Genomic DNA, 12,581 nt, shown 5'->3' with positions numbered 1-12,581 from the left:
TAGCAAAATTAGCTTTTTTCTAGCAATCTCCTCTCGGAAATTGCAGCAATTGCCAAATTAATGGGATCATTATGATTTAACTAGTTTTTGCTATAATGTTTCTTATAGGTACAACGTTTACTAAACAACCTAGACTAAAATGATGAGTTCTTTGCAATACGTTAAATCACACATTTTCATGAAAACTTATTTGTAAAAGAATTAACAATAACGATACTTGTGCTATAAATATTTATTTGCGACCTAACTATTGAACTTGACATTTACACTAATTGTTAAGCTGTTTCTTGTATGTCTCTGTACGTGCGCGTAGCTATTATATTATTCGTCAGCATTTTTCAAAGTTTTTCTATCACTTTTTCATCCATATGCATAAGTAAATATAGACGGATCATTAAATTACTAATATCTGAATTCTGTTCAATCTGGGGTAATACCGTCATTTGGTATAGTTGTCACGTACGACTATACAAGTGTAGTAGCTGTCCTTGACTGTGTTATTCAATCATTTGCGTTTAATACCATCAAATACAAACGATAGATCCAAATCAACGCTTCAATGCTTTTGACTCAAAAAACCAAACCTCCGAGTGCCAACAGCCACGCAGTAGTACATAGTAATACTATGGCGGATGAGGAAGAGAGATGCCGCTCTACAATGTGTAAGGCGCTGTCACGCTTCCACAGCCATGATAATACATATTACTTGAAGACGTGGTGGTTAGGGTCTCTAGACCTAACAAAATCGACCAGCGAGGTATTTTACGAGAAAGAATAATCTATACATTTATCGTCTTTTTTTATTTATAAAAATGAATTGCTGTTCGTTAGTCTCGCTAAGCTAAAACTCGAGAACGGCTGAACCGATTTGGCTTATTTCAGTCTTGAAATATTCTTGAGAGTGCAGGGAAGGTTTAAAGTTAGGAGATACGTATTTGGCCGGGACAGCTAGTATGGTATAAATTTTGCTCTGTATTATAAGAAAAGCTCTGGTATAAGGTACCTAACTGTTTTTAAAATACAACAAGTAAGTAGCTAGGTGACTTTATCAATCTTATAAGGGTACCATAGAACAGTGATCGCACTATACGTTTATAAAGCAGGACCATTTAATGCCATTGTGGGAGCAAGATAGCGCACTACACATTGCGTAGCAGCATCTCGCTTGCACAACGTTAATAGCTTTTTAAAGGGCTTTTGTTTAGCTTCTTTTAAAAATATTCGTTGAAATGTAATATTAGATACGTCGCAAGCTTATAATGCGTGCGGAATAGCTCCAACTTCATCCTGAAGATCATAGCGGAGAGATATGATTCTCCCTTGTTAGGTGTTGTTGCTCAAAGATACTTTTTGAACAACCACTTGGTTTCCAAATAGATAGCTTTGTAAGTGTACTAATATAGGTATAAGTTTTTTCTATTGTTTACTAACCCATATGGATGCTGCTTATCCGAAATAAAGATTATTTTATTTTATTTTATTTATAATGTTTTGTGCAACATGATTGTTTATCATTTATAGAAATTTGTCCTAATAATTGATTCGCCGCACTTACAAGTTTTATTGTTATATAATTAACAAAGTCTCTTCAAAAAGCCAAGTGGTACTTAAACCGGAACCAATACTTAATATCCATTAGTAATGTTTGCTGTTTTAGGATGCATGGCCGATACTTATTGTAAGTAAGATAAATAAGCCTTGTGCTCATAAACGTTACTTGTGACGTAATAGCTAAATAGACGTCTTGTTCTAGACTATTTACTAATCCCAAGGTTGTAGTGCATTATATCCAACAATTTTATATGAAAAAGAAGATTCTGTGCTCGTATTGTGATCTTCTAAACCAAGACTTGTGATTATGGATGCGAGACAGAGATCTAGTCCACGCGTAATGCCATCTCGCTTATACAGTGGCAACAAGGTTCAATTTAAGATCTCTTGGTGAGTTTGCGGGTATGAGGTAATGGTTGGAATTCTTGGCAACAACTTTATCAGTAAGGTTTCCGAATCCTTGTTGTACATTAACGACCCAACTAGAGTAGGGTCTCGGTTAATGGTCATCCTCCTACTTAAAACCTTTACCTTTTAACCTCCTTTTTAACTATGCCTTTTCAAGAGCAAGGCTTTTACTATCCACAACATTATAGATTAAGTGTGTACACAGATAAACGGGTAAAAATCTTTCCTTTACTTCTGTGATTTATAAGAAACGTAATTGTTATCCTTATGCAAAAAATTATGTTAGACTAGCTTTTCACCCGCGGCTTCGCCCGCATCGATGTCGGTTATATCGCGTTTCCAAGAGAACTCCACAAAAGTCCGGTATAAAAACTATCCTATGTTCTTTCTCAAGGTCAACTCTATGTCTGTACCAAATTTCATTAAAATCGGTTCAGTGGTTTAGACGTGAAAGCGTAACAGACAGACAGAGTTACTTTCGAATTTATAATATTAGCAGGGATTAATTCGTCATCAAAGATTTTCGTGGTCAACACGTTCTTTTCCCGATGTTACTTATCCAATTACAATTATACATGGGCGCATTAAGGCTAGTTCCCGATGTAAAACCTGTTGAGTTATTTTGTAAACTTACCTAAGTAACATTGTGCTAGAAAAAAAGAAAACCACTTGTGGATATTCCTCCGCGACAGACAGAGTACTAATCGCACTTTTTCATAATGAACGATTCATATTTTCTAATCTTCCTATTCTTCGTCAGCTTAGCTTTTCAGTAAAAGAAGTATTGAAGATACAGGACAAAAGTACTGTAAAAGTAAAGTAGTCTAAATTTCAAAACACACTCAAAGCTATTAATATGCACTACCGAACTAGTTGAAATCGACATCCACTCTCCACGCCTTATTGGTGCACCGAATCGAGCGCAACAATACTCCATGGTCTCAAATAAGTCATTTGTAATCGTGACAGGACTGCAGAATGTCATAACACAACAACAATGAGAGCAACCGAAGCAAAATGTACAAGAACAGCCTTTTAGTAAACATTGCCTGAATCACAATCACAGATGAATTGAACGAGATCGGATTGCTGCATTTTATGCTTTATAAATTTAGATGTGTTATTAAATTGTGGATTTTTCTTTTGGTATTGCCGTTCTTGGCTCAAAATGAAACAGTGAAAGGATTTATTTTCGAAATCATGGAGAAGACCTTCTGAAGGTACACGATATCCGTATAATATGTATAGGTACGCTTGTTTGGGGCACCACAATAAAGTTGATAATAAGTCGTACGTTTGAAACCTGACCTATCTGCTAAAAATAACCGCTAAAATTTAACAAATTCATATTTTGATTGAATAAATATTTAATTCTAAGGCGACCTTCTCGTTTATGGTCGACTAACAATAATATTATAATTGGTTAATATAAAAGACGTTTTAAAATAGATTGGACTAATCCTTTTTATATTCGTTTATGCATATATCTACTGGTCTATCAACATTTGACTGACATTTATCCTGCATTTAATGCTATGTGCTAATAACTTGATTTTATAGCTCCCTAACAAGTTTATTTAATTAATACCTGCATTGGTTTGCAATTAACTGAAGAATAAACACCTAACTACTAAAAAAACAAAAAGGAAATACCATTTTAAGCGTTTTCCCTAAAATAATTGTTGTTTTGAAGGTTTACACCAGGGACCGGACAACCCCACTTTAGAGTTAAGCCGTTTGACAGGGTAACCCGTACACGGGGTAACTCATATCGCAGTGTTACCTTTTGTTCGAGTTACATCCTCGAAACCCAGCGAAATGGTTAACACCTTCATTATGGTAACCACGTGAAGGGGTTAACCCCTTCAATAACTTAACCCTTTGAAGTGGTTACCTTCACGAAAGGCTTTTATTCGTGTTACCCTGAATTACCCACTAAACTTGAGCTGCATACTTGCACCCTAGCGGCCCCTCATTGCTTTACTAAGACTACAGCTGATTTTCTTCTATCGCCGACGCGTCGTGCCTCTCGGACAAACTACCTACGCGCGAAACGTCATATAGGTAACTAGCTGTTGCCCGCGACTTCGTCCGCGTGGTTAGAAGATATAAGTTAGGAATTTTTGAACGAAAGCCCTCGAAGATTAATATTTTTCCCCGTATTTGCCACATTTTCCATTAAATCTTCGCTTCTATTAGTTGCAGCGTAATTTTATATACCTAGCCTAAAACCTTCCTCGATTATTGGTCTATTGAACACAAAATGAGATCAAATTTTTTAGATGATATTATTTATAATAATTTAAAAAAAAATCGAATACAAGTTTTTTTTCACTTTTTGCATTTTCTGAGAAGATTTGACGGGTGAATTTTCGATTGAAAGTTAGAGTGTTTTTTTATATTAATTCAAAATAAGGTGAAAAAATAAATATTTTTAATCAAATAAATTACAGCGTATTTGGGACACAAAAAAGTAAGTTTTCACCAAATTTCGTTACAAAAATAAATTTTTGTAAAAGATAAAAATAAAAAACCACAATCTTGGTTTTTAAGATTTTTCAAATAATTTTTGAGGTTATGTGAAAAAAATGTAAACACAAAAGTTTTAGATCTTTTTCTTTTAGAACTTTGCCATTTGACTTTTTTCGATACGAATTTTAGTTTTGCCGGAAATTGATAAAAACCGTTTTTTACTCTTCAAACGTCACTCCCACCCCCTTCCCGACCTCAGATCACCCGTAAATTATTTTTCCTTTCATTTTTATAATATTAAATTATTTCCTTTTCTAATGGGTTTCATCCTACTATTTTTTAATTTGGTTTTAAAAATTATCGACCCTGGTCTACAAGTATAGACACGAAAAATATATATCACAACGTTTGAAAAGTGCGACAAGCAAAATTAAACTGTAAGATCATATCCACAATGATTTTTATTCCATGTTTACAAGTCGCTCGGTAAATGCAACAATGGCGCCGCTGGGCGGTAAGATGTCACGTGCGCTCGTGGTTATACTATTTTCAAACTAATGTCTATGATAAAGAGTGCATATTGCATTGTCTTAGGTTGGAGTGGGTTACCCTGTTACAGTGTTACAGGGTAGTAAAGGGTAACCTGTTCAGAACAGGGTTCCAGTAATCCGTTCGAAGGTGTAACATATGTCACAGGGTTTTTTCTTGAAGCGCTTAAAAAAACCCCTTCAAAAACCCTTTCAATGAGTATCCGGCCGGTCCCTGGTTTACACCGATTAATGATGGTACAAAACTGTTTCCGATTATATTTTTTCTAGATGTTATTAGAGTTTGATACTTGCTCTATCTGTATAACCTTTATCAAAAACTTACATATTATTCGTAATATCAGGTCGTTTTCCATATTTATTTCTACATAAACATTTCTAATTTACTGCTAGAAAATCTTCTACAATTTCTCCTGGTATAAACGGGAAAATAACTAACGATAACGCCTTCAGAGAGATCTCTACCTTTTAAAATACGGTTCGCTGCATCCAGCTAGTCTCCCATTTACCTGATATACTATATTTTATAATGTCCTTATTTACCTTTTCCTCGGATTACGTGGGTACAAGAAGTTTTCTGAAAATAATTTACTTATTTGATTTGATGTAAAACTAATTCGTAGTTAGGCATTTAGGATTATCTCACAACCAGGAAATAAAAAATTAATATAATAAAAATATGTATTTGAGAATAGTCATCTCAACCCAAAAAGAAGATATCAACGCTTTTATGATTATGCAAATGTATAATGCTAAAGCTGTCAAAGATCACTAGTTTTTATGGAAAATTTGAATGCCACCTGTTCATAATATCAATCTGTCTTCCACCCTCCCGTATTAATATATAACCACATTCAAAACGCGTTTATTACAGTCACTAAAGATCATTCGACGCGAGATTTTCATATGTACGAGTTCAATCTCAGGAAATGTTTTAACTTGACCGTATAAGTACAGGGCTGACAGTGTGAGTTGAGCTTTCGTAATTTTTTTCAGGTCAGTAAAGAAATGCACTTTTATTCCCGATCATCAAATGACACCTTCCGCTTTGGGTTAAGCGGAAGGGAGTGTCAGACTTCTAATGAATAAAATTTACCTATGTTCCTTCCTTTGCCCTTCGTGTGCTAGTGCCACGGACGATACCGCTTCCTCAACAAGAGCTTACGCCCAAAAAGCGACATTAAAAGGAGTTCATTTTATAGAAGTTGGACGCCACTCTACGCCGTGTATAAGACTGTCCCTATTCCTCCCCCTCTACAATATTATATTAAAAATTGGCGGTCTTGACTTCTAATATTCAAGTGACAACAATAATATCCTCTTTCCCAGGATGGAGGTAGGAGTCCAGCTGGTGGGCATAATACTTCGTCTGCTCAACTTCCTTCTGGGGCCCATATTCTGGTTCTACGGGCGCAGCAATCGACGAGTACCGCCGGTCACCAACCCCATACTGCTGAAGAGCGCGTGTGAGCTAGCTGCCGCTGTCAGGAATGGAGAAGTAAGTTTTATTCTAGAAGGTATTATTTAAAGAATACGAATCAAATGTTTGAGACATCTTCTGCTAACATATCATGAAGCAATTTGCTTGCTGGCTGATATTGAAGTACATATAATATGGGCTTACAATATTACCTCTTAAAGTAAGACAGAGAAAGAAGAAAAAGAAAAGTGAAAAAGAGACGACGGTAATTCACCAATTTAGTGCTACTTTATCTTGCGTAAAGAAAGACTCGTCTTCTGACAATACTTAGCTCAGATTTTCCCTTGAAAGTAGACGCTGTAGCGTGAATTCATGGAAATTCAAAATATGAAACATTAAACCGTCGTCTATTACTAGCAAAGACGTCGCATTTGATAACAGCAATTCGAGTAAAGAAGGCATTAGGTTTTCTAAGAATCGTGATCTTTAGTACTGTGTATACCTACATAGTACATGGCAACATATAAGTATACTATGTATGTTTGCATGGTATACACGATGACGCGTCCCTTGTATATCGAACGGCTGTGAAGCTTTGGGTAAGGAAATAGGGAGTACTTTGACGGTACAAATATGTATTCATGGTGGACCTTCCTTTGCAGAACACGATTCGCAAAAGGATGAGAATCAGATTGGTTTTTAGGTTAGCAGTGTCTGTTTACAATGGTGGAGTGTGTTTCTTCAAAGCCTTGTGCATTGGTAAATGTATTTTAGAAAGAATAAAATGACCTTCAACTTTTGGAAATTACTAGTTACAAGTTTATGTTTCGTACAAAATAAACTAACTTGTCACAACGACAAATTCATGAAGTGGTTTTGATGGATGTTTCCTTTAAAATTATATGACTTCAATGGATACGTAATCGACTTTTGAACTTCAGACTCATTGCGCATATTAAACTATAGATTAGTTAGGTCCAGTAGGTACGATACTTATATCCATTATAGGTACCGGCAATATTTAATTATGCACGCATGATGTCACCCATTAAACCGTTCACAGTCACCAGTCAATTCCCAACCCTCGATTGCAATATGCGAATTGACACACATCGCACAGCACACAAGCGACATCCTGCCCGATGCGACAACATTGCAACTTATTACAGCAATTTTGATTAATTGCCGTCGCAGTTGGGGATATCAGTTGTGTTATATGCGCAGTCAACGAACCGTGTTGTCACTTAATACGGGATGTTACGTTAGTATGCATTTAAGGAAATGCAATTGTGTATTCGGAGATCCATGCATGTTTCTGCAAGCGCTCGTTTAGAGCTAGCATTAGCATTACCATTAAGAAACCAAGGCATATGGCATTTGCTTACAACCCCTTAAGTTTAACTGTAAACAAACTAATGAAAAAATTTACAGATACATGAGAAAATTCTAATGAAAAGTTTGAAATATTCTACTTTGTCTGATCGTGAGATTCGTGAGTAATAGCTACATGTACTATCTTTTATTTTTTAAATACGTCCGAATCCAATTAGTATGGAAAAATATTCAATCGCTAATTGGACGTGCGAGCTTTTAAATTGAAAAAAAAAAGTAAATGCAAACGGGTCACATATTCGGATTTGGGTTAAGCTGCCATAACTGCTATCAGGCTGGGGTTCAATTATATCTGCGTTTTACATCCAGGGAATATGATACCTCGGATTGGAATTGTCCTGAAAATAGATAGTGCACAGTTAATTGATATTTCGAATGGTATTTCCAATACCAAACAATTTATCCTACTCTAAAAGTTTCCACTTCCACGAGAATAATTTTTGACGTCACACTTCATACCATCTTTTACGGTCTATGTAAGTAATGGACGAATATAAGGCAGAACAACGGAAGGTGGCTCATTTCTGTTATATGAGGTCTCTTTATTAAAAACAAGAGAATGCTTTACTACGGTAATATCAGATTCTTATGCTTTCATTCAATAGCAAAGCTGCTGTGGATCATAAAGATATGTGTTAAGACTTTGTCCTTATACTATTGGTATTCCATACCGTTTATTATAATAGTAAGTTAGGAATAGTCCGATAGTCCCTTGCCGTTATTTCCCACATTAAATACTTCTTGGTTAAGACAATATAAATTACGCACTACGGTGTCCCAATACCCATTTTTATCTTTCTCTCGAATGTGTTTAACATTCAGCAATATAGTAGGCACTTTATGTGTATTAATATGATTAGGAAATGATAAAATATCAACTACTCCATGCAAATATGTAGGATTATTATCACTTCAAAATATTTTTCGTGCTTACGTGGTACTTTTAGATTTTGCGCCGATTGCTTTTTAGTTAACATCCCTGAATAATGATTTCATTACTTAACACCGACTTGATTAAAATGTGCTTGTGGCCCCTATAAAAAAAGGTTTAAGGCTAGTGTACACTAGTGTGATAATGTAAACTATTTTGTAATTCGCAATAGTCCATAATATGCTTTTCAGGTGGTTGAGCATGTCTGTTAACCATTATTTCCATTTTCATCGCGACTTATTCAGGTCACCCTTGTCTCATTTACTTCGTGTTTGCCACCTATAACATTTTGTCTGGTTTCAATTTCTGTACAATATCATATGGGACACTCTTGCAATGGTTTACCTATTTTGTATTTAATCTTTTGTGTACAGCCTGAATTGTGAATTAAATGACGTCACTCATTGAATAATGGATATCTCGTCGAAGCCCATTGGGTCGGAACCTTGCAATCGCTCTACGTTTTGAGCGCATAGTTGTTTATTTAACGTTTAATTTAGTTCGCATTTAAAAGCATTTAGCGTTGGAAACATCACTCCTGCAAAAAACCGTTTCCTTTTTATATAAATACCTATAACAATCGTTATGGCAACAAAGACATCAAGATCTCAATTTCTGTTGTAGCACTCAAGAAATTGGCTTTCAAAAGCCACCCACTAGAAACTTTTTTCAAATATATACCCGTTATGTTATATATAACTCCCACAACCAATAATCAAATCATTAATCAATGGATATCTTCTCCTTCCTCAGATAACAAGTGAGGAGCTCGTGACGGTATACATCAACCGCGTCAAAGAAGTTAACCCTTATCTAAATGCTGTGGTGGACGAACGGTACAGGGCTGCCCTCGACGACGCCAGGGCGGTTGACAGGGAGATAGAGGAAGCTAAAAAGAATAACACCTTCGACCAACTGGTCAAGGATAAGCCTCTGCTCGGTGTGCCCTTCACCGTCAAGGAGAGCTGTTCACTAATTGGTAAGTTTTAGAGTCGAATGTCCTTAAACTGTTGTATACTCGTAGATGTTCGGAAAAATGGGATAATAGTAACACAAATTATTACAATGTTTGAAAAAGAAAACATGAAATGGAATGTGATTACTTTTTTTTAATTTGTGTGACCCACGAATACTGTTCTGAGGTGTATTTGTGCTTGAGACTTGAATGTTTGTGAAACTCCCCGCGACATAAGGATTCATTTCCTTAATGTGTGTTAAACAAACGTTAGATTCGCAAGGTTTCCGTTTTTCTTGCATACTATCTCGGTAACATCTCTTCTCTAACAACTTCTTTCAATAATAAATAGTACAATATTTTACACGATCGAACCTGATACCTACAAAACTTTTAAGTCTTTATATTTTATTCCTATCCCTTTACGATGCCATCCATTCTTAACAACCTTGTTATAAGCTCACAGATATCTCAGTTTGTTCGACGTCGGCAAGTTTTATGATCTAATATTTACATTGAATATGCAAGCGTACCATTCGAGTGAAGCAAGGGTAAACTAAACCACATGAACACCGTAGAAAGTATAGCTTGACTTTAAAAGTAAGCATAATGCTTAGTTGGAACTTTGCCCTTATAACGAGCAAGTTTCGTAATTACCAAGCTAGTCAGTTTATTAGTTGTAAACACATAATTGCTGAAAATTATCTGGACCAAGTATTCAATACTTTGAAAAAGGTGCTTCCAAGGCACTTCTGCACTTCTTCTTGCCTTTCCATAAATAAGGATTTTCTTCCTTGTGTGGCGAGGGTTTCACAAACTTTCAAGTCGCATTCACAACGCTTGTCCTACGTGTGTTACGAACACATATGCCGTGTTGACTTCAACTATTAAGCTACCAGAGCAAAAGGCAACTTTTTGAATTAGATACATATTGCCAGACCATGTAGTTTCTATAGACATACTTAACGATACTTTCTAACGTCCAACACTTTCGAGAAGGTATATGACGAAAAAGTTATGAACTTGGTAACTTTGTTTACTTGGTTTCACCTCGGAGTTTATATTTTATTGGCGATTCCTGTAGAAGCATAGAAATTTTGTAAAGCCCACTAAAATGGTTTTCTCAGGAAGTCAAAACCGAAGAAGTTAATCAATTTGGAATTTGATGAATCAAATAAAAATAACTTGGATAAAAATAGATTGAAGGTTGACTGGTATTGCTGCATTAGTCGAAGCCGCAACTGAATGGCCGGCACGCACATTGAATAATGATGCTTTTTCCAAATAAACCAAGTCTCGTCTACGGTCTATTGACTGCGTCATAGTAACCGCCTAGCCTGCAGGAATATAAACCTCAGTTGCAAAGTGAAATGTCCATTATTCACGCCTTCATTTCAAGTGAAACAGATAATGTTCTTGGCAGCCAGCGGTGGTGTTATCGGATTGTTTAATGCGTTCAGCGTTGTGGCATTTTGCACTCTATCCTGATACCGACTAAAGAAGCTTTTAGAATAGCGGTCTAAATCCTGTTATTCTTAGGTAATAGTCCTCATACAGCCTCTGAACATCTCACATTGTATATTGGTTTCTTAATTGAATAGCATCAACTCTTGTAGTATACTCGAGAACGGTTGAGTATCTTAACGGCTAGTTTAATGAGTTATAGTTTTCGTTCTGCCTTTTGAATTCCCTCGTTTGCACAATGTTAATATCTCATGATTACCTTTAAATGTAACCTCTTTGGGAAATCTAAAGGCACGTGATTCCATGAACATTTGCTCACTGCCTCAATGTAAATAGGTCTGTGTGTTGGGTTAGTACACAATACTCGGTTCGATCGCACGCTCCGCACCCCGACAGGTCTAGGCTACCAATTGATTGACGGGCTCCATTTCACCTGCGGTTTGTTAAAAGCTATACATTGTTCTTGAAAGTGTTCACGAATGGAATTGCATATCGTTTTGCTGTGTTGTTTACAATTTAACGTACATATATGCTCTGAAGTTTCCAATTATTTGACCTATTTCTGATTGATTTTCGGGTTCTCTTTGAGGGGTCTCTCTGTTCGCGTTTACTTGGATAAAAACTCCCAATTTGCCTTATAGGACAAAGGTGTCTAACAATCTATATCTTTCTGATCAACAAACCCAAAATAATTTTAATTCCAGGCCTATCGAACTCAGTGGGATGTCTAGAAAACGCTGGACGGCGAGCCACCGCGGACGGCAAAGTGGTGAGCCTCGTGAAGAAGGCAGGAGCCATCCCGCTGCTGGTGTCCAACACGCCGGAGCTGTGCCTCGGCTGGGAGACCACCAACATGCTGCGGGGGCGCACCAACAACCCTTACTGCTTGAGCAGGACGCCCGGGGGCTCGTCTGGAGGAGAGGTAGGTTGTGATCATTATATTCTACTGGAATCAATGACTGCTGGGCAAAAATTGTATGTACCTTGTGAAGTTGCGGAAAGGGTTCCTACAAACCTATCCTATCTGAGATAATGGCCCCTGAGTTTTCTTTCGAAATGATTTCCTTCTCAGGTGGTGGTGGGAAAAAATCTTGTACCAATTTCAAATACACAATAAATGTTTTTATGTAGGTGTAAGTTTTGGTAATCTGGCAAAGATCTTAAGCGAATTGCAGCCTGTGTTAAAACACAGCAATGATCGACAAGGCTGTTGATGTTTTTTTTCATATCGCCTGTTTTACATCACACTGCTGAGCAATGGCCTCCCCCATTCACTTCCAGACCTATCTACTGATAATGATTGAAAAATGGGATGGTCGGTTTCTTTAAAAGAAATTGTACTCTTTTTATTTCTTTTACTTATTCTCCCTTAAATCTTATATTGTATTAAACAAATATTTCCACAATTATAATGTATAGCGACGGTTTAGTATATCATAT

General features: G+C 36.4%; 1 protein-coding gene across 8 annotated transcripts in view; it reads left to right on the top strand.

Annotated features, from left to right (window-relative positions):
- The window catches only part of LOC113500865 (fatty-acid amide hydrolase 2-A-like), a 33,724-nt gene that overhangs the window by 15,325 nt on the left and 5,818 nt on the right, over nt 1–12,581 (top strand). For 7 of the 8 annotated variants that reach the window (XM_026881768.1, XM_026881765.1, XM_026881764.1 and 4 more), the window contains 3 exons: nt 6,309–6,477; nt 9,476–9,701; nt 11,846–12,063. In XM_026881768.1, coding sequence (XP_026737569.1) covers nt 6,310–6,477; nt 9,476–9,701; nt 11,846–12,063 — 612 coding nt within the window. In that variant the 5' untranslated portion in view covers nt 6,309. Of the gene's footprint in view, nt 1–2,452; nt 3,180–6,308; nt 6,478–9,475; nt 9,702–11,845; nt 12,064–12,581 lie in introns of those variants that run through there. The other variant, XM_026881766.1, reaches the window with a different exon arrangement.

Source organism: Trichoplusia ni, chromosome 14 (assembly GCF_003590095.1).
Source record: "Trichoplusia ni isolate ovarian cell line Hi5 chromosome 14, tn1, whole genome shotgun sequence".
Classification (NCBI taxonomy): Eukaryota; Metazoa; Arthropoda; class Insecta; order Lepidoptera; family Noctuidae; genus Trichoplusia; species Trichoplusia ni.
The sequence above is the reverse complement of the archived record's forward strand: the minus strand, read 5'-3'. Positions and strand labels throughout refer to the sequence as shown.